Genomic DNA, 23480 nt, shown 5'->3' with positions numbered 1-23480 from the left:
TTGGTGTAGAAGAACTCCTGTGGCCTGTGCAAAGCCATGACCTCAACCCACTGAACATTTATGGGATTAACTGGAACGCCACAAACCTTCAGTCAACATCAGTGCTCTCGTGGCTGAACAAATAAATCCCATAAATAAGGTGTTCAAAAAGTGCATACAGGAGGGTCTGAAAGTAATGTGTCCACAAACCAGTGATTATCATCATGTGACCGAAAGCAATTTCAGCAAAAGTGCTGACACTGGAGACTCATTCCATAATTGTCCAATAAACATTTTTAAAACCATCACAGGTGTTGACCATAGACATCCATAGAAGTTGTTCCACAGGAAATTAGTCTATTAATCTAAACCTGTGATTACTATTATAGTTTTGCCTACCAAAGTAATCACATCCTGACCAATTAGATTTGAGAACTCAACAGCACTAAGCTACAAATATGTTCAAAATATCACAAAATCTTATCAATTATATAAAACTCATATAACAAAAGAAAGTATATCTGTGGAAGGCGTGCTCGGGCAGGCCACACTGTGCTAACCGCTCCCGTCTGAGCCGAGGCCCTTTCCAAACTCAGCAGCTGCAAAATTACTATCATGCATAAATACAAGACAAGAAGGCGAGCTGTCGTACCTGCACAGTGTCCCGCTAAAGCCAGCCATAAGATCAGCACACAGATCTTCACAGTGTTCAGAGCGCCAGCAGCCATGTTGGCTTCTTTGGTATGGTTTGGTTTTTAGTGATTGTCTGTGAATGCGATAGAAAAGAATGCATGCATTTCCACAAGCCTAAGCAACACACACACATACACACACACACATGCAGAGGCAAATTCAGACATGCACATGACATTATGACAGGGTCTCATTCCCATCTCATTGTGTCCTTTGGAAGACACTTTTTTCTAAAAAGACTGAATACAATTAAAGCAAACAAGTATCATAACAGGACCCTCGGAGCTGACACATAGAAATGCTAATCATTTTGTTATAATTCTATTGTCCCACCAAACACCGGCATCGATTTGGCGAACTTTAAATCAGATGCTACACTTCCTACACTTCCTACACCTTGTTTAGATATATCATGAGAGTAATACTAATCAAGTAAAAAAAAAAAATACGTGAAATTGCACCTCAGTATATTGAAATTGTAAATATGAATATCTCTGAATGGAGATCTTTTCAAATGGAGACCACTCACTGCTGCTGAAGATGGTTACTCATGAACTGTGTAAAGATCCGTGAGGTTATTGCAGGCAGTTAAGAACCTTTTGAGTCTGGTTCCTCTCAAGGTTTTTTCCTCATTCACTTCATCTCAGGGAGTTTTTCCTTGTATTTTATGTACATTTATTGCATTTAGCAGACATCCTTATCCAGAGCGACAGTTTTAGGGTTAAGGGCCTTGCTCAAAGACCCAGCAGTGGCAGCTTGATGGTGCTGGGATTTGAACTCATGACCTTGTAAGCAGCCTAACATCTTATCCAATGAGTTACCACTTCCCTTTCCACACCACCATTGGTTCACTCAATTGGGATAAAAAAAAAAATGTACAGGGATTATTGTATGAAGCTATATATATATATATATATATATATATATATATATATATATATATATATATATATATATATATATATATATATATATATATATATATATACTGTATATACACACACAGTGTGTTATAAAAATAAATCTTACTTGAATTGACTTAACACATCATAATCTTATGAATATTATGCAAATGAAAGAAATATTTGTGGAGGAAAGGAAAAAAAAAAGTGTGGGTATGTTTATTTATATTTTTTATAAAAATGGTCTAACAGAAATGCATTAATCGCTGTTAATAAAATTAGTGCAGTAAAATGAATTGGCGTTACATTATTAAAGCATGAATTGTGGCATGTAAAGAGGTAATAAGAAAAGGCAGAGTTCACGGAAACATCTATTCCTGAGAGTGTATTATTGTGGTGCAGTTAATGAACATATACCATGAACATTTAACATTCAACATTCATATAGATATTTCTGACAGGCATCCAATCCAGGGTAAAAAAAAAAAAAAAAAAAAAAAAGACTATTTCCTGTGCAGTAAATGTTATGTAGAAAAATATTTCTTCTGGAGCACTGCATTATTATTTCATGAAAAAATCTGAGCTTTAACACCAGCAAGCATTGTATACATAGTGTTTTCACACGAGACACTGTGAAATCCTTATTTCTGGGAAGAACGCCAGCTCCTTGTCTCGGTAGTCTTTATATGGAATGTATTGTATAATGGTGTTTTAATGCAGGAAATGATTACGGTGGGAGAGCAGGTGGAAGCTGATTTCCTGAAGGATCACAATCTTCTCCCAACTGCGTCCATTTTGACAGCATTTTCCAGATTACCCCCAAGATAATTTTCCTAGTGTTATCCGAGGAATACCTACATCCAAGTTTTGCAATGTTGAAATACTTCAAATCAGTGCTGCCAACACAAAGGAATGTTTTGGGAGTTTGTTCACTTCACATGTGGAATAAAACCATTTAAAAATATCTAAAAAAAATAATATCTATTTTTAGATCAAATCATTATTATTTTATATTATTAATAATATTATGATTTATCAATTCAACTCAGTTTTATTTGGATAACAATTGACATAGATGTTTTAGGTATCTAAAATATCAAATATGTAAAATATCTAAACATTTCGAAAATATGTCGTAAATATCTAGAAATATCTAATTCTTTACTTATTGTTTAAAATAAATTTAATAATATCTAAAATATCAAAAAAAAATATCTAATTCTTTACAGATTTTTGGATAAATTCAATACTATGTAAAAGTATCTAAAATATCTACATAAAATCTAAAATGTCTAAAAATATCCCAATCTTATTGTTTTGAATTCGATAATATCAAAGTACGTATAAAATGTCTAGAATATCTAAAAATATGTAAAATTACTTTTTTTTCAATAATAACAAAAATATAAAAAAAATAACAAAAAAATCTCTTTTTCTTTACTCATTTTTAAAAAATAAATTTAATATCTAAAAAATGTCTAAAATGTGTCTAAAATATTTCAAACATAGCTGTTGAATCAAAATACAATGGGAATAAATGTTTGTAATTACTAAATTAGTGTTTTTTGTTGTTGTGTGTGTAAAGAATCCACACTTAAGCTAAACAGATATTTTCTTCAATGGAGGTACTTGGTTACTTTGCTTCCTACAAGTTTGCTGAGATTCCACATAACCACTCAAACAAACAAAAAGTAAAGAAAGACAACAAAGATGGATGGTTCTCTAAAGGGAGTGTTCTTAAAGCTCTTAAAGTGATCCAGAACGTCACATTAGTTTGTTATAGTTCAGTGAAGCAGTTCAGCTGTTTGTATTTTCACAGAATGTGTATGTTCATCTCTTTCGCATCCTAAAGATAGAAAAAAACGACTTAAAAGTACAATGGAATGATTATATAGAGCCATAGGAATGTAAACCTGATCTTGGCTCCACCCCCCACAATATCCTGCTTCACTCTGATTGGTCCACAAGAAACAGCCTGATCTTGAAGCATGGTATAATGTAAGCTGTCCTCATGTTACTCAGCCCCTTTACACCACAGCCTGCTGGATAATGAATACCAGTCGTACGGCCAGGAAGAGATGACCTATAAACCTTCAAGGCTGAAATGTCTCCTCAGGCTTGAGCAAGCACAGACTGCAGAACGCCTTACTCAACCAGCCTCCACTTTGCTGCAAGATCACTTTTTATTCTTAATCTAAGGACGTGTCAAATTGCTAAACAGCTGACTTGAGTGCCAAATATTTCATGTCGAAAAAAAAAGTGGAGGAAAGACAAACTCACTTACAAAAGCTTCTTAGTCAGTTCAAGATCTAATATAGAAAGTATCACTTGCAGAAGTGTAAAGTGGCATGAGAGCACTGTTTACAACATTGTGTATTCATTCGTTCATTCATTCATCTCCAGTGTCTGCTTTATCCTGTCAGGGGCACACTGGCTCAAAGCCAGTCCCAGTAACACACAGAATCTTACAGATACACATCCATTCATCTTATGGTGATTTGAAGTGGCCAGGTCACCCACTGTAATGTTTTTGGAGGTGGAAGGAAACAAGAAAACATTAAGCAAATCGACATTAACAAAAAAATTTATTCAGAATGTTACATGGACTCAGGGTCAAATCAGGGACCCCAAAAATCATACATCAGTACTGTTACACAAACTTTACTGGTGGCAAACATTTCATTAGATCCTTATTTTTTTTCTTCATTATGAAGACACATGTGAGGTATGTTGAAGAATATATATATATATATCTTCTTCTTCTTCTTCTTTCGGCTGCTCCCATTAGGGGTCGCCACAGCGGATCATCCGTCTCCAAACCACCCTGTCCTCTATATCTGCCTCTTTTACACCAACTACCTGCATGTTTTCCCTCACCACATCCATGAACCTCCTCCTTGGCCTTCCTCTTTTCCTCCTACCTGGTGGCTCCATCTTCAGCATTTTTCTACCAATATAATTCATGTCCCTTCTCTGCACATGTCCAAACCATCTCAATCTCGCCTCCCTCACCTTGTCACCAAAACATCCTACATGTGCTGTCCCTCTAATAAACTCATTTCTAATCTTGTCCATCCTCGTCACTCCCAACGAAAACCTTAACATCTTCAGCTCTGCTACCTCCAGCTCCACCTCCTGTCTTTTACTCAATGCCACTGTCTCTAATCCATACAACATTGCAGGTCTCACCACAGTCCTATAAACTTTCCCTTTCATTTTTGCAGATACCCTACTATCACAAATCACTCCTGTCACTCTTCTCCACCCACTCCACCCTGCCTGCACTCTTTTCTTCACTTCTCTAACACACTCTCCATTACTTTGCACTGTTGACCCCAGGTACCTGAACTCCTCCACCTTCTCCACCTCTTCTCCCTGCAACCGCATCACTCCACTGCCCTCCCTCTCATTCACACACATGTACTCTGTCTTACTCCTACTGACTTTCATTCCCCTTCTCTCCAGCGCATATCTCCACCTCTCCAGGCTCTTCTCAACCTGCTCTCTACTCTCACCACAAATCACAATATCATCTGCAAACATCATAGTCCAGGGAGACTTCTGTCTGACCTCGTCCGTCAACCTGTCCATCACCACTGCAAACAGGAAAGGGCTCAGGGCCGATCCTTGATGCAGTCCAACCTTCACCCTGAACCAGTCTGTCGTACCTACTGCACACTTTACTGCCGTCACACTGTCCTCATACATGTCCTGCACCACCCTCACATACTTCTCTGACACACCTGACTTACTCATACAATACCACAACTCCTCTCTCGGCACCCTATCGTACGCTTTCTCTAAATCCACAAATACACAATGCAGCTCCTTCTGTCCTTCTCTATACTTCTCCATCAACATCCTCAAAGCAAATAAGGCATCTGTGGTGCTCTTCCTCGGCATGAAACCATACTGTTGCTCACAGATGGTCACCTCTTCTCTCAGCCTGGCTTCCACTACTCTTTCCCATAACTTCATGGTGTGACTGATCAACTTAATTCCCCTGTAGTTACTGCAGGTCTGCACATCTCCCTTATGCTTAAAGATCGGAACCAGCACACTCCTTCTCCATTCCTCAGGCATCCTCTCCCCTTCCAGAATCCTGTTAAACAATCTGGTTAAAAACTCCACTGCCATCTCTCCTAAACATCTCCAGGCTTCTACCGGTATGTCATCTGGTCCAACCGACTTTCCATTCTTCATCCTCTTAATCGCTGCTCTCACTTCCTCCTTACTAATCCTATCTACATCCTGCTTCACCAACTCCACCTCCTCCAACCTTCTCTCTCTCTGATTTTCCTCATTCATCAGCTGCTCAAAATACTCCCTCCATCTTCTCAACACACTCTCCTCACTAGTCAACACATTTCCCTCTCCATCCTTTATTGCTCTAACTTGCAGTACATCCTTCCCAGCTCGGTCCCTCTGCTTGGCCAATCAGTATAAATCCTTTTCTCCTTCCTTAGTGTCCAACCTCTTATTCAGTTCCTCATATGCCTTTTCCTTGGCTTTCGCCACATCCCTTTTAACCTGCTGCCGCAGCTCCTTGTACTCCTGCCTACTTTTCTCATCACTCTGTCGATCCCACTTCTGTTTTGCCAACCTCTTTCCCCTAATGCTCTCCTGCACTTCCTCCTTCCACCACCACATCTCCTTGTCTTGCTTTCTATTTCCAGATGTCACACCAAGCACTTTTCTAGCTGCCTCCCTCATCACTCCTGCAGTAGTTGCCCAATCATCCGGCACCTCTTCACCACCACCAAGCCCCTGTCTGACCTCTTCCCTGAACCTCACACTACACTCTTCCTCCTTCAGTTTCCACCATCTTATTCTTCTTTCAAACCTTACTTTCCTCCTCTTCTTCTTCGCCTCCAAAACCATCCTACAGACCACCATCCGATGCTGTCTAGCTACACTGTCCCCCGCCAACACCTTACAGTCTCCAATCTCCTTCAGGTTGCATCTCCTACACAGAAGATAATCCACCTGTGTGCACCTTCCTCCACTCTTATACGTCACCCTATGATCCTCCTTCTTCTTAAAATACGTGTTCACCACTGCCATTTCCATTCTTTTAGCAAAATCTACCACCATCTGCCCTTCCACATTCCTCTCCTTAAAACCATACCTACCCATCACCTCCTCATCACCTCTGTTCCCTTCACCCACATGCCCATTAAAGTCTGCCCCAATCACCAATCGTTCTTTTCTAGGTACACCATCTACCACTTCATCTAATTCACTCCAGAATCTTTCTTTCTCCTCCATCTCACAGCCAACTTGTGGAGCATAGGCACTGATGACATTTATCATCATCCCTTCAACTTCCACCTTCACGATCATCACCCTATCAGAAACTCTCTTCACCTCCACTAAACTCTTACTGTACTCTTCCTTCAGAATCACCCCTACACCATTTCTCTTCCCATCCACACCATGATAAAACAGTTTAAACCCACCTCCAATGTTCCTGGCCTTACTCCCTTTCCACTTGGTCTCCTGAACACACAACACATCTACCTTTCTCCTCTCCATCATATCAGCTATCTCTCTCCCTTTACCCGTCATAGTTCCAACATTTAAAGTACCAACCCGAATCTCTACTCTCCTACACTGCTCCTTTTCCTGCCGTCTCTGTAGACGTCTTCCTCCTCTCCTTCTCCTCCTTCGGCCAACAGTAGCCCAATTTCCACCGGTACCCTGTCGGCTAACGATACCTGTGGCGGTCGTTGTTAACCCGGGCCTCGACCGATCCGGTATGAAATTCTCATTTGTGATCCGCATATTTGATTTGGCACATGTTTTACGCTGGATGCCCTTCCTAACGCAACCCTCCCCATTTACCCGGGCTTGGGACCGGCAATAAGAGTACACTGGCTTGTGCCCCCCTAATGGCTGGGTTATATATATATATATATATATATATATATATATATATATATATATATATATATATATATATATATATATATATATAATTAGATTTTTTTATTTTAATTTTTTTAGTATACCCAGATTCAGTACGTACCTCAGGTTTTAAGAAATGGTTCAAGTTAAATTTCAGGACATTTAGGGGAAAGAAATGCAAAACATAGCAAGCAGATTAATATTAATAAAATTTGTGAATATGCACATTTACATTTTTGTTTAAACAATTTTAAATAAAATGCCTGCTTGGTTAATTAATATAGAAAATAATAATAATAATAATTATATATATATATATATATATATATATATATATATATATATATATATATATATATATATATATATAATCAATTAAATTGGCATAAATTATTTTTTTTTTACATTTAATATATAATTTTCTAAAAAATGTTCCACTTACCTGTATTTATTTCAGCATATTGTAACAAATGTATTTTTTCCTTCCATCCTTAATTCATTCACTCCCTCAATATAAAGGATTGTCAGAATTTTCTCCCTTTAAGAAAAATTCTTGAAGCTGGACATAAAACACTAAAGAATCCACATTGCTAGCTTTAGCCGCTAGTCACATCTAAACGATATTGATTCTTTGGCGTTTTTAAACTAGCTTGTTTCTTTAATACGCTGCCATTGTTGTGTATGTTTTAAGTTTTAAATTGATTAATAAAACAAATGCACTCAGGGAACCACCACAGGAAACACAGGGATTTTAATTATGTTCCACAGGTAAAAAAAAAAAAGGACTGCATTCGGTACACGTGAGTAACAAATCGAAAGCCTTGTACCGAAGAATTTCGGTACGATTACATGCAGTTACACCCCACGTGCACCGATTTTTCACCTCAGATGATCGTGATAAAACTAACAAAGAAAAACCTCTATGGGACCTTTAATGATGTTTTATTTGGAAAGAAATGCTAAAAAAATTATAATATGATGATCCATTAGAGGTTCATGAATATTTAAATAAAACTATGGAAGATAAAGTGAAGTCCAGCTCCATCTACAATGTGGAGGTCATTTGAGTACATTTCTATTTGCCTTGCACAATGTGCGTCAGTCCGGAGAGGGCAAATAATCAAAACACCGAGCTCAAGGCCACACAACAAAGTTGCGGGGGATTTGCGTGGTAGTGTACACAATAGAAACACATCCTGAACCATTCACTTGGGTTTACACCACGTTTTAAAATAACGAGGTTTGAATAAATGCTTTGGGATAAACTGGCCAAAGAATGTAGTAAACCAAAGAAATGAAGAAGCGTTTGGTATCAAAACTCCCCAAAATATTGTGGAAAAAAAAGCAGATCATAGGAATAAATTAAAAGTAAAAAAAATCCAACCATTATATTACTTGAATGTAAATGATTTAAATTTTCACACATACACAGACCAGGTATGTTTTATGAAACAACTTTATTCACTCAATCAGGGGGAAATGACAAGCATGCACGCACACAAACATACAAATGACAGTAAGAAGTGTTCCAACAGTTGTCCTAAAGAAATAAGAACACAACAGCGCCACCTGTCAACATCACAAACGCAACTCACTTTACTACAAAGGGGTTTGATGGAATTACCATATAACCGGAAATAAAAGAAAAATCACGACTGTATTCGTTTAAATAAAAGAAAAACGTGAAAACTTCACTGAAACATACATTATATCTGCAGCACGGTTTCAACTTCGCACAACGTTCCTGAGCATTAGAAAAACCAAGACATCCTTTAAAAAAAAAAAAAAAAAAAAAATTATAATAAAAAAAAAAATTGGTGAACTTTGGGGTTGGGGAGAAATTTGTAATGGTTTCGTCAGTCTGTGTACGGCCAAGAGAAAGCATCCTTAAAAAGCTAAACAAATTTACAAAGCTTTAGAAGCTATATACATGCTGCAAATCACAAGTACAAAAATGATGAAAAGGAGAGGAAAAGTGGATCAGTAACGGCGACCGAAGGCTCCGGCCCCCTGTATGCTTCCCCCGGTGCCAGTGCCGGTGCCACCTCCCTGCATCATCTGGTTCTGTCGGTTCATGGTTCCGGAAAGAGACTGGGACGTTCCTGTCTGCATGTATCCACCCCGGCTGGGTACAGATATAAAAGTGTTACTATTTATGCTGCTACTCAGATTTTCACCTTATTTGTGCTAAGCAAAAATCCCAAACAAACAATACACAGACCCACATAGGTCCTGACTAAATTAGAACAAAAGTGAAAATACAGGTTTTCTCTTAACCACCAACTGCCGAAAGGGAAATTCCTGCTCTTATTTATTTTTTTTACTCTTTGCATGATTTTTATTTACAAAATCATGCAAATACACACTTTCTTTTTTAATTCAAAGAAACCGTGGGCATGTAAACATTTCTAAAGAGTTTGTATTTCAACCATGACGTGTGAACAGCAGGCATGCCTGGGGGTTACCGTAAAACCAACACACATACTGATTTCTACCATAAGAACTTTAATCATATTGTTTAAATCCATCTGTGCTCTGCTATTTATCTTTTATTGTATGCATCTATCTTTTCCCCTGTTATATGGGGAAATAGGAATATTTAGAGTAATAAAGCAGCACATGCAGAATTTGGAGCACCTATAACAAATCTGTCAAAATTAGCAGGTCCAAATACCACAAACAAAACAAAACAGACCATCATTTTGGACAAATAGAAAGCCATGTAGATGTCTCACCTGGCCATCCCTCCTCTGGGCATGTGACTCTGACCAGGCATTCCCCGATCTGGTCCTGAAACAAACAAGACAATTCATTTAGAGAGCACATGCAAATAATACATTTATATACATGATGTGTGTAATGTAATATATATATATATATATATATATATATATATATATATATATATATATATATATATATAAATAATTCCAGGCATAACTTAACAGCCACCGATCAGGCATAACATTATGACCACCTGCCTAATATTGTGTTGTTCCCCTCTAGTTGTCAAAACAGTCCTGGCCTGTCAACTAACAGCATGAACTTCTTCAGCAATTTAAGCTACAGTTGCTTGTCTGTAGAATCGGACCACACAGTAGTCTTTGCTCAACACGTGCTTCGATGAGCCTCGGCCGCCCATGGGCTGGTTCACCACTGTTCCTTCTTTGGACCACTGCTAATTGATACGGAACACTGCAGACCAGGAACAACCCACAAGAGCTGCAGTTTTGGAGATGCTCAGACCCAGTCGTCTAGACATCACAATTGGGCCCTCGTCAAACTCAAATCCTTACACTTGCAAATTTTCTTGCTTCTAACACATCAACATTGAGTACAAAACGTTCACTCGCTGCCTAATAATATCCCACCCACTAACAGATAATCAGTGTTGTTTAATCACCAGTCAATGTTATGTCTGATCAGTGTGTGTGTATATTTACGACGACCCCATCGTAAGTCAAAAATGGTGCTATGACAGTATTTCTGCTTCATGCCAATTTATAATTTTCAATTTCTGCTCTAAACTGATGGCTTTCCTCTTCTTCGCTTAGAAGACATGCTTTTATCACTAAAATTGCTGTTTGAAATCGTTTAAAACAGAATAAAATTACATACAACCTTGCCAGGATCTGTCCCCTTCCATCTTACGCCCAGGCTCCCAGTCTCGTCCGTCTCTGCACCAACAAGACAAAAAAAATTTGATTTATATTCTAAACCATTACTTTATTTATTACTAACATTTCTAAATAAGAACAGGTCAATTTTTGTGCCTTATGTGAAAGGTCTGAGTTTTTACCTGCCAGGGACCGGCCTTGGGGCATTTATTGGCCGCTTGTCAAAACCACCTCCGCCGCTCCAGTTATCCCGAGAGTCTCTGTTGTGCCGGTCCCGGTCAGAAAAGTGCTGGAAAGGAAAGATAATTTTACAAAAATCTACACACATACAATCTCCTGATTTAGCCACCGAACATCACATCAATTACACAAATTAGCATATACACACTGACAAAACACACCATCCAGTCAGTTTAGGAAAAATGGCCCTGGGGAAATGCCCATCTGTCCAAATGCATTTAAAAAGCAATTTGTCAGTCTTGCAGCGCCCCCTACAGTCTGCTCTAGGTTATTAATAATCATTCATATATTTAATAGAACATGTTTTACCTGGCTGTCTCGGTCTGCAGGCAGGCCACCTCTGGGAGCATCTCTCCTAAAGCAAAAACAAACATTAGAATTTATTTTAACAAAGGAATAAAAAACATTTTGGTATGCTGCTATAGAAAATTATCCATGAAATGGTTACGTTACTGCTTTCAACATAAAGCTGAATAATTTTCTATGGAATCAAGTTTTTATTTAGTTTTTTTTTTTTTTTAAATCAAGTCATTTGATTTGTTTGAAGAACAGCCAGTCATCAGCAGCCATTTTGTTGTGGATGTTGTGTGTCTATAGCTTAATAAAGTATATATTTTTTTATATACATAATATAATATTTTGGAATAAAGTCCACAATAACTGCAGAGCAGGAGAACTACCTTTCCATGAACATATCATCCTGGTAGCGGCCGCGATCTCTGTGGTCAAAATCTTGGAATCGATCCTGACGACCAAAATCGGAGCGCCCATATCGTTCATCCATGGGCATCCTCTTTACTGGCCAATCGTCTTTCCTATCAGCAAAACACCGCACCAACCGACCAGTTACTTCTTCAGTTATCAGTGTTAAACGTTATTAGACGTACAGGTGCACTTATGTATGCGTATACCTGCCGTCCATGTCGTAAGGCCTCTTGAGCGGGCGGCGGTCCTGCTCGTAGCGAAGCTGCTCCTGCTGTCTGCGCAGCTCCTCACGCTCTCTGTGAATCCGCTCCTGCTCACGCCGGCGCTCGTACTCCACTCGCACGCGCTCGCGCTCAAGGAACTCGCGTTCCATGCGGTCAGCGTCCAGCCGCTGCTTCTCTACCTCCAGCCAGTTGCGCTTACGCATCAGCCTCTCGCGCTCCTCGCGCTCACGGAACAGACGGATGCGCTCGCGCTCGCTGCGACCGTCACGATCGCCGCTGCTTGACAACGATACGCAAAAAGTGTTACAAAATAACCACCTTACACACGCAACATAAAGTGACGATCATACGCAGTGTACGCGAGCGTGCAGATGCATACCCAGAATGCCTGCGTCTCTCCATCTCTCGGACCTCTCTCTCGCGCTGCCTCTGCCTCTCACGCTCTCGCTGCTCTTTGATTTGATCAAAAGACAGTATGTCCTTCCTCTCTCGGCTCGAAGACTTGCGGTCACGACTTTTGGTGCTCTTCGAAACGCACAAAAATCACCAACAAAGAGTAAACCAGAAAGAATCTTCAAATGACCAAAAAAATCATTTGCAAGCCAAATCGTACATATCCAACCATCCATTCTACACGAAAAGGCGAGGTTTTGACTTGTACGGAAACGTCGAGAAAAGAATCTAAATGCTACTCGGTAACAAGCAGAACCTCCAACATGAAGGTTAGTGAATTAAAACTAAACCATAACACATCGCAGGTCTCACCAGTCCTATAAACTTTCCCTTTTACTCTTTGATATCCCTCTTCACCTGTTGCAGCATCTCCTTGTACTCCTGCCTACTTTTCTCATCACTCTGTCAATCCCAATTATGTTTTGCCAACCTCTTTCTCATAATGCTCTCCTGCACTTCCTCATTCCACCACCACATCTCTTTGGCTTTCTTCTCGTTCCAGAAGTCACACCAAGTACATTTACATTTGCGGCATTTAGCAGACGCCCTTATCCAGAGCGACGTACAAAAGTACCTTTCTCGCTGTCTCCCTTATCACTTCTGCAGTAGTTGCCCAATCATCCAGTACCTCTTCACTACCACCGAGCCCCTGCCTGACCTATTAGTAATTATTTAAAATCTATTCACGTAAGATTGATAAATTATGTAGGATGAAGGTTACCTATAGTTACCCGACATAGATTAACTGACATCAACCTTTTCCTCATTTCCCATATTCTCGGCATTTGTGTTTTTGTTTGGGACACATTTCATTTACAATTAGCACTGCTGCTCATTTCCTGTAAAAAATTTGCTGTTTTTTTTATTGTTTGCTATTTAAAAACAAATCAAGTGGCGATGTTGCGTCACTGTACAGAACCAGCTGTGAGAATGAAAACACTTTCCTGATCTAAAGCCCTCAGTTTAGCTGAACATTACGAAAAAAAAAAAAAAAAAAAGAGCCTCAGGAACCCGGATGAATCATTTACCCGCTCCTTGCTCTTGGTTTTGACGCTGATAACAGGTTCTCCTTTTGATTTGTCCATGACGACGGTCCTCTCTCCAGCTGCGACACAAAAACCCCAAATAAAGTCATTTCACCCCACAGATTTATAAAGGTGATTCATAAACTGGAACAATTAGCCGATTTTTCTACTCACCTTTATCATCGGAGCCTTCGGCTTTCTCTTCCTTGCCGTCTGATCTACAAAAAGACAAAGCCCATCAGGGTCAAACTCAGTGCTCACTGTTTCTACAGCACTTTAGAGAAATGAGCGAGTCTCACTTTTCGGTCTTTGACTCCGAGGAGTGCCGCCTGTCACTAGTCATCATCTTTGCGTCGCTTTTATCGGCGGATTTCTTTCCAGCTGGCTCATTCTTGGCCTAGATTCGTAAAAAAACGAACAATAAATTAGTACAAAAATCATATTTAAAAAATTGTGTGCAATAAAAAGGCTGCATCAACTCCACATCATCCTCAACTCTTTCACACTGTACAGTGAAATCTGATCTACTCCATCGTTCATATATTTAACGCAACACGTGTCCAAGCACAAACGAGGTACACTGTGCTGTAAAAGTGCACTCACCCTCTCTACAGAGATCATGCGGCCGTGCAGCTCGGTCCGGTGCAGGTGGCTGATGCACTTGGTGGCTTCCTCTGTAGAGCACATGGTCACAAAACCATAACAACGAGCCCCTGGGCTCCGAGCGTTCGTCACCACTTTAGCGCCCACCACCTGAAAATCAGAGGTGCAGAGAACTTCAACACCACCTATCTATACTATACTCGTTTATGGCATATCCTAAATTCTTAAGTAGGACCCAAAGACAGTAATAACAGTTGTGTTCAAATTGATTGTATACTATTCTGGTGAATTCTGATTAGTCAGGAGGTGCTGATTCAGCTCTGAACACTGCTTTATATGACGTAGCGATGCTTGTTTACACAAAGTGTCTCAAGTGTCCATCTGCTGCAAGTTTTCAGACAGAACATTCTTTCTGCTACAGGAGTTTACACTATGCAGTTTCTCTGCAACATGACTGGCTGTGTTCTTATTTTATTAACCTCTAAAGTAGAAAAACAGTGTGTTATGTGATTAATCGGGTGATCTATTAATTGATTGCTGGAAATATCAGCAAAAACCTGTACTGTTTTCCCAGCTTCTGGTCCACAACGAGAGCTATATTATATTTAGTATTTATTATTTTCTAATTACCGGACTATAAAGCGCACCCATATATAAGCCCACTGAATTTTACAAATATTTTTATTTTTAACATAAATAAGTCAACACTAATGTACTTTACACAGGCTTTAACGAAAGACACGTTACACACGGTGTAACGGGTGAAATATGTTGCGCTTCCTTTAGGAGCATTGCGGTATTTTGGGAATAGCATGTCACTGCATTCTTCCCGGTATTACTGCGTGTGTGGAGACGAGGGTTATGTCCTCATTATTTTCTGATGTTTATTTCTAAGTTTCTTTGACTAACCCCGTAACGCTGTTGCCAAGAAAAATAAAAAAGCACGAGTTTTGGAAACCTGTCTGTGCTTAAATCATTTCTGTTGCAACTGGAGTTAGCGAGCTCTCCCTTCACCCAGACTCAACGCGTTACAATGGCTTGTATCTAAACAGTAGCCTACCAAGAAAGCCATTGTTCACTGTCTTCCTCCTTCCTTTCACAACTATTTCTCTCAGGAGTTTATCTTTTGGCATCGTCGTGCGTTTAAAAATTACCCGATGGAAGGTTTTTCTCCCGATGCCGTGCAGCTCAGAACACAGGTGAGGTGCGTTTTTTCGTTTCCGTTCGGAAATTTCATTTGGTCTAATGTTCAGTTTTTTAGCTTGAAGTTTGTGAAACCGAGAAAAACCCAGGAAAAATTCATAAATTAGCTGCTTCGTTGTTTAAGCCGCGGGGTTCAAAACGTGGGGAAAAAAGTAGTGGCTTATAGTCCGGAAAATACGTTATATAATGATATTCCGGCCTGCTGTCATTACAAAATCGGCCTCTAGGGGGGACTCACTGATGAGACGTGTTTTTACACAGAGCACGCTATATTTATAATTTCTTAAGTATATAATTAATATATTCATATTTATTACCTTTAGCACATTTTAATGATTCAGTACTGTTTTTCTTCTATTATTGTAATAAAAAAAATCAGTAAAATTTCATATGGAGTGTCTTTTTTTTTATCCGGACTCCATTTTTAAAACTATCGGCTATCGGCAAGTACAATCCAACCCAGCTACCGGTATCTGTAAAATCGGTCAACCTCTACTAGTTTACCCCCATAACATCAGAATAACACAAACCTTGCCATATTTGCTGAACAGATTCTTCAGATCAGTCGCTCTTGTGGTTGACGAGAGGCCGCTGACCCACAGGTTCCTTCCGCTACTTGCAGCACTGCCTGCTAACGATCCAATAAGCACACCGTCATTTTACCAATCATATTAGAATTTACTTTAAGAGATGCATTTCCGCAAATCCAATTCATTTACCTTTATCATCTTTAGAGTCGGGCTTGCCTGATTTTTCATCACTGTTGAAGAAAAAGAAAAAGAGCAAAATTGGAACCAAAAAAAAGAAAAAGAAAACGAAAAAAGTAACTCATTTGACAACAATGGATCTTAACAGAAATACCCACCTGGAAATGACTCAGCCTCAGGGAGTGAACAAAATACTTAAATGTGGACTCTAATTTTCGAGAAAATGTCTCTAAGCATGCCACTAAGGCGTCTTAGATGGCAATCGAAACCGTTAACAAATAGTTAACAAGAGGGAGAAGGGGGTGGGGGAATGGGGTGGGGACAAAAATAAAATGAAGGACGAAATGCGCAGTCCATTACACCTTCCCAAGAGACCCAAACTTGTTAACAAAGGAGCCAAAGTAACAAGATTCTAACAGCCATTTTTGTTCTAGTAGACAGAAAATAACAAACCTCTTTTTCTGATCATCACCCTCTACTGAGGACTCTTTCACTTCTGAAGATTCTGCAGCACTCTCTTCAGTCTTCGTGTCTTCCTTGCTCCCCTCGGCCTTCGCCACGCTTTCTGAATCGGTGCTTTCGATTTTGTGCAAGCCCGTTTCATTTGCGTTAGCAGCGTGAGAGGAGGTGCTCTCGGCACCCGGCGAATTGTCCTTAACGCCTTGTTGGTCCTCACATGGGGGTTGGACTTCGCTTTGCTCCGAGGCATCAATGTCTCCTTCCACATTGTCGGCCTCCTTGACTTTAGCGAGGTCGGACACATTGTCCTCCTCTTCCTTGTGAGTTTCATCCCACAGTGGAGCGTTCTCCTCTTCAGGCCGCTCCTCGTTAAGTGGCTCTGATATACAACACCCGGCTACTTTCTCACTTTCTACGGATGTAACAGGAATAGAATGGCACAGAGTTTAATCACTTCTGAGACATTGCATTGGTTAGCGTGGAACTGGACTAGGACGCCACCCAGTGCTTCACATAAGACAGTTAGTTAAACCTAGAAAGAGACTGGAAAACAACAGAGCGTCAAAAAGCAACCCGTTTCCTCGCTAAAAGTCGACTCTTGTTAAGTTTCACCTGATGCCAAGCGTACGGAACGCCACATAGGCAGCACACAGATCCCGAGTGTCCATCGTTGGTGATTTGTTTTGTACTTCAAGTGTCCATGATAGAGAAGATGGAGACTTTTGAGTTGCTTTAAAAGCCTTTTTTTTCTTTTGAAATCAAGCATTTGGTCCATTTAGTGAATCTCCATTAAACAAACATTGAGTCCTACACGAGATTTCGCTTCACTGTGATCCGGTTCTTCATTTTTCTCTTCTGAAAGTCTTCTTTAGGCAGAAAATGAACTGCACCTGCAAAAGCTAGCAACACAATGCCTGACACGAACTGACCGCTAACCGTTACTGGCTTTGCGCACAAGCTTGTTTAGCAAAAAAAATAAACAAAGCCCTTTTTCCCCCACAATACTCAATTCTTTCCTAATGCATTTTGGAGTATGGACTTGTTCACTTGTACACAAAGCCAGTAACCTCTGCTTTTCCAGTCTCTTTGTCAAGTTTAGGAGGAAATTATAAACTGCTAATCGAACTTATAAATTCACCCTGAAATGAGTAAGGTGTTAAACACCTTTGTACAGTCAGTACCTGTCATGTCTTTACGCTGCTCCAGTGGCTCAGAACCCTACAAATTAAAACAGAAACAATAAATATTAAGCAGAATTTATATTATTATAATATTAAATAGAACGCTGGAATTTAGGACAGTGATTCAACCCCTATACCATCAGTGTTGAATGTTTAAGTAAAGGCCCTTAAGCCTATCTGCCCCAGGGGTGCTGAACCATGGCTGACCACTTCTCCAACCCCAGCTTCCTTACAAGCTGAGGTAAATACGAAAACAAAGCATTTCATCTTGAAGCAGATGAGAGCAGAGCCATCACGATCAAGTGCAGAACACAGAGGTTTCTGATTCAACCCAGAGGAGGAAAAAAAAAAAAAAACACAGGAGATGCCATTTTTTTTTTTTATACTGGACCAAACAATAAAGCTGTATCGCTAGACAAATGTCTTGGTCTGAACATTTAGATGGAGAAACAACAGGCAAGGCACACAATTTGCACAGTTTTTCATATAATTATCCAATCATTGATTCGAAGTAAGATCGTTTAGATTTGTAAACCCAAGTACCAAATGTTTGTTTACAAAATAAACAGTGTCTAACGAGAATACCTTCAGCCCAACCTTCCCATCTGATAACTTTTTTTTTTCAAAAGAAAAAGTTTTCACCCTCCTTTAAACCAGGAACTAATGTATAAAAAAATGATACGCCACTTATTTATTACCTGAGTGTCCTGTTTCGGATAATCTTCCGAGTCTGCACGCTTAGTTTCCGTTTCCTAAAACAAGCAGATCGAGTCAGTTTTTTTTTACTTTGAACTTGTGAGAATCTACAGCGAAGTCAAATCAACGTCACCACACTCACCTCCTCAGACTCGGACTTGAGCGCGTCAGAATCGCCGTAGTCTTCTGCGTTGCCTTCGTTGGAAAAGGTGTTAAGAAGCTCGTTCTCGTAATATTCCTCGTCCTCGGGCATCATGTTGTTATCGATGTCGGCTTCATCCAGAACATTCATGTCCATGATGTCCATGTCATGAACGCTCTCTCCGGGTGCATCTCCCTCTTCCTGGAGAACAGAAAGTTGTCCCGTGTCAGTTAAAGCACATGACCTTTTCTCTTTTGAATGAATATGTAATGCGCACTAAAACGCACCTGGCCATCGACAGACTCCTCTTCCAGCGCACAGTCCTCGGATTCATCCGCTTCGGTTCGCTTCCCTATAAAAAGAAGTGTGTGTGTGTCAATAAAATCGCAGCTAAATCCACTTTTTACTACAAGTACAAAATAAAAGCGAATGCTACCTTTAGGAGTTCTCCTGGGTGTTTTCTTGGGAGTGATCTCAAGCTGAACCACTATTTCATCAGGATTGCCTCCTTCCTCCTCAATGGCCTGGAAGAAGAAAGAAAATTTTGCTTTATTACTTCATCAAAAAGCAGGGAGTCGAATTTCCTTTTAAATTTTCATCATACAGCAAATGTATTAGGCCAACATGCAAATTAATTCTACTGCACCAAAAGTCTCCTCCTGGACTAAATTTGACTTTGTGTGAAGTTTCTGTTTTGCCAAAAGCTGTTGTTCTTATAGGTTTATCACTGCCCCTAAAGAGCTTCCTGCAGAAATGCATCATCTGCATGAACAAACGGTATATTTATTATTAAGCGTGATGGCGGTTGATCAGAGCATAAGAGAGAGACATGGCTAGGCCTGGACCCTTTCTCCTAGAGATGCAGAACATTGTCTGATACAATGTAAGAAAATTCCTGATTCATTATTCGGTATAAGAAAAGACTACAGAGGACAATTTGGACTGTTGAGAAGATTTGTAATGCTTTTCCCCCACTTCTCATGAACTGTACACCATTAGTGAGGAGACAAATATCAGAAATCCAAGAACATCACACGCCCAGCTCACTACCCTGAAACTGCTGCCCCCATGACTGGCACTACCAAGCACCAGAAATCCACGATAACAAAAACAGTTTTCTTCTCATCTCTAAACACAAACTCATACTGGTAAGCACCAGGGATAATACACCACCTTTCAATTGCACATACCTCTATATACAACCTGAACATTACATTTTGTTTTATTTGTATTATTATATATGGAGGTACCTGCAAGCCTCTGTCCCTAGAGACATATTCTGCATGTGTGTGAACACGTCAGGCAATAAAACCCGTTCTGATACTGATTCAACTCCATAATAAGGTCTTGTTTAGACGACAAGTCTTGTTAAACGTTTACTAGGAATTAACCAAGAACAGAAAACAACGTGTTGAACAAAACTTGTAAACTGGTCATGACATTTACTGGGGAAAAAACCTGATTCTTTTAGATCAGTGTAAACACAAACCAATTAAATTACAGCATTTTAAATAGAGACGTTTTATAAATGGTTACATGAAACAGAAATTAAAGCGTTGGTTTTATACAGATTAAAATTAATGTTAGAAAGCACCAGCGATGTCACGAAATAAGCGCCAGTGCATGAAAATCGCACCTCAACTCGCAAGTTGAAAAAGATGTTTACGTGTCGAATCTATTACGAGTGAATGAAAGATGGAAGAAATGAAGACATGCTGAAATAAGTAGAACAGTTAAGTATCTTTAGAAAATTCTGAAAACACGTACACATCTGCATAAAAGTGTAAAATTGTGTATTCAATTTTTATATTTTAGTAAAATCCTGTAAATGTAATCAAAATTAAAAAAAAAAGTGTATTGAACTTTATCAAATATTTTATATATTTCAAATTGTTTAAGAAAAATGTCAACTGTTGATGTTCACAAATGTTAATAATAAACTGAGTTAATAAAAGATGACATTTTTATGTTTTGGATTATGTTTATGATTTAAAAACCACGGTACGTACCGAACCGTGAATTTCGAGTACCGTTACACCCCTAATATATCGAGTACCGTTACACCCCTAACATAGCTGTATATCCATCTATACACATACATTAAAATATATTATATAAAACATTAGAGAATATTTCTAGGGCTTTAATCCTTATTGACCATTTAGCAAAATACATAATATATTTTAGTATTAATTAATTTAATTTAGTATATAATTTAAAACGTAAAAAATAACACTAAAATACTCGTTTTCCTTTTTTGAATTATTTATTATGTTTGTCAAAATTCACAAATACAGTGCATTAAATATTAAAATAAAAATAAGAACCTTTTCAGAGGAATTTGTCTGAAAGAGAAGAGAAATCAGACCCTCGGTGAAAACCGGAAGTTAGCACGCGCCGCTGGACGGTTAGCTAGTAATATTAGCTACTAACGGTAAAGCATTCGTTTTCGGGAATAGTGTAACGATCAAAAATATATTTCGTGTATATCATTATGTTTGACGTTCAATGTTTAATTGAATATTACGGGTGTATTTTCACAATAATTCCGTCAGAAACGAAAACCCAAACCTGTATGACGCTTTGCTAGCGCGTGACGGTGTTATTACGCTAGCATGCTAGCAAAGATTAGCGCGTGGTTTGCAAATGTTAAAAAGGTATAAAGATATATAAAAACACAATGAAAATCCTCTAATCAAAGTGTGTTTGAGTGTTTTACCTTCTTAAGCCGCTCGGACAGAACGCTCTTGTTCCCGCTGATATCCAGGTTTCGTTTCTTCAGCTCGGCCCTCAGGTCGATGACTCTCAGCTCGGATAATTTGCGCACCCCGGCCCCTTCAAGAGCCTCTCCGGGCACCGAATCTACCGCCGACGCGTTTTCAGACATTTTTGAAATGGGGGGAATCTTCAGAGATGAAGTTGCACCGTCTAGCTTCGCGTTTTGCGTCTCAGACTGCTCCTCGCGCCAGCGCTCAGCCTGCTCTCTAAGATTTCTTGCACACCACAAAATGGCGCCAGGGACTGGAACTGCGCATGCGCCGAAACTACAGCTCTGCGCATGCGCCGAAACTACAACTCTGCGCATGCGCCGAAACTACAGCTCTGCGCATGCGTCAGAACTGCACATGGTGTTTGCTTACATAGTTCCTTTGCCTGTTTGTTATCTAAAGGTTTAATAAACCAAAGAGAATATATATATATATATATATATATATATATATATATATATATATATATATATATATATATATATATATATATATATATATATATATATATATATATAAAATCACCCGTACTCCTATACTTAATACAAATATTACACCTTTATACACTAAATATGCTTATTTCACATTCTTAGTGTACCATTGTTTGAAATATGCTTCCTCCAATCAACTCCTATCTACAGTCCTTCCTTTGCTTTACCAAAATATGCTCCCTTCCTTCACTCATCAACAAACTCTAACCCCTGTACCACACAGCATCCTGCCTAAAACTATACCAACACATGCTTTTTCCACTAAACCCCAACCAACTAATCACCAAGCAAGCTTCCTAGACCTAATCCCTTTCTTCCATTATGAATTAGTTAATGCAAACAAGCGCTATGTCACCAACTATTAAGTGTCATTCAGCTTTACTTTAATTTAAGACTAACTACTTTTTCTCATCTTAGAACTGAATGATCTGAAAAATTATTATTTAAATCACACTAGGAAAAGCTGTTATTCTCTTTTTTCTTTCTTACACAATCTCTATTAATGACCTCCAAAAATGTATTCCTGTCTTCCATTACCTAACATTCTCCACACAATAGCATTTTGCCCAAGAATCACGCCAACACTTAAGATTTACCCACTTATATTAATATATATACTCATATCTATATCCAGTTCCTACCCTCTCATCACTAAATCTTTTCTGTGTTCAATCCCTAAACACACTCATCACTAAATCTTTCCTGTGTTTAGTCCCTACATTTAATTGATTTTTGCTTTTTTAACACCCCATTCCACATTTGGTCCCTATTTGCTGTTATTATAACCTTCACTCTTCTGGTAAGATGTTCTAGTGGAGATTTGGGCTCTTTCATCCACAAGGGTGTTAGTAAAGTCAGGCACTGATGTAGAAAGAGGAGTCCTGGGGTGCAGCCAGTGTTCCAATTCATGCCAAAGGTGTTGAATTGGGTCAAGGTCAGAGCTCAATAGCAGACCATTTAAGATCTTTAAACTCCAACCCATATAAACCATATCTTCTTCTTCATATCTTTGTGTAGAGGGGCATTGTCCGGCTAGAACAGGTTTGGGTCTCCTTGTTCATGCAAAGGAAAAAATAATATGCTACTGAATCCAAAGACATCTTATACAATTGTTTGCCTGCAGCTTTGGGCTAACAGTTTGGGAAAGGACCCCATATAGCTGGAATAGTCGGGTATACTTTTACTTCACTTAGCCAGTACCCACTGATCCCTAAACACACTAAACACGTCCGCTTAACCTGTAACATTTAATCCTTAAATAGATTTCATCAATTCACTCCTTATTAACTGACACTCAAACATGCTCCCACCACTCAACCCCTACCCTTTATTTACTATTCTAAACAATTTATCATAAAAAAATATCCAAACCACTAAAGTCAAAATGGTTTAATTAATAACTACAAAAAGGTATTAAAAAAGGAAATAATGCAACGTACTGGCAAGTGGTCAGATTTTCTCAATGGCTAAAAACAAAATCAGTCC

At 39.1% G+C, this 23480-nt stretch overlaps 2 protein-coding genes across 12 annotated transcripts in view; both read right to left on the bottom strand.

Annotated features, from left to right (window-relative positions):
• The window catches only part of LOC310735900 (disintegrin and metalloproteinase domain-containing protein 10), a 41112-nt gene extending 40309 nt beyond the window's left edge, over positions 1-803 (bottom strand). The window contains exon 1 of the mRNA XM_083559181.1: positions 632-803. Coding sequence (XP_083415307.1) covers positions 632-707 — 76 coding nt within the window. The 5' untranslated portion in view covers positions 708-803. The remainder of the gene's footprint in view (positions 1-631) is intronic.
• Positions 804-8923: 8120 nt separating this feature from the next.
• On the bottom strand, positions 8924-21779 carry safb (scaffold attachment factor B). Of its 11 annotated transcripts, none has more exons than XR_014536397.1 (21): positions 21456-21768; positions 19173-19260; positions 19024-19088; positions 18737-18937; positions 18597-18650; positions 17899-17935; positions 16712-17129; positions 16271-16314; positions 16082-16182; positions 14349-14498; positions 14045-14142; positions 13920-13963; positions 13749-13825; positions 12647-12792; positions 12250-12546; positions 12019-12153; positions 11648-11693; positions 11281-11387; positions 11100-11158; positions 10217-10271; positions 8924-9606 (listed from the first exon to the last, which is right to left on the bottom strand). XR_014536397.1 is itself a non-coding variant. In XM_083559111.1 (21 exons), the coding sequence occupies exons 1-21, from the start codon at positions 21621-21623 to the stop codon at positions 9462-9464; spliced, it is 2529 nt and encodes an 842-aa protein (XP_083415237.1). In that variant the 5' UTR covers positions 21624-21779; the 3' UTR covers positions 8924-9461. The 11 variants fall into 11 exon arrangements, 6 of the variants coding, with proteins under 6 accessions (XP_083415237.1, XP_083415236.1, XP_083415238.1 ...); XR_014536398.1 differs by having other exon boundaries at positions 12250-12543; XR_014536399.1 differs by having other exon boundaries at positions 16271-16311.
• Positions 21780-23480: the final 1701 nt, after the last annotated feature.

Source organism: Silurus aristotelis, assembly GCF_946808225.1.
Source record: "Silurus aristotelis genome assembly, chromosome: 13".
NCBI lineage: Eukaryota > Metazoa > Chordata > Actinopteri > Siluriformes > Siluridae > Silurus > Silurus aristotelis.
Note: the sequence above shows the minus strand (reverse complement) of the source record. Positions and strands in the feature narration are given on the sequence as shown.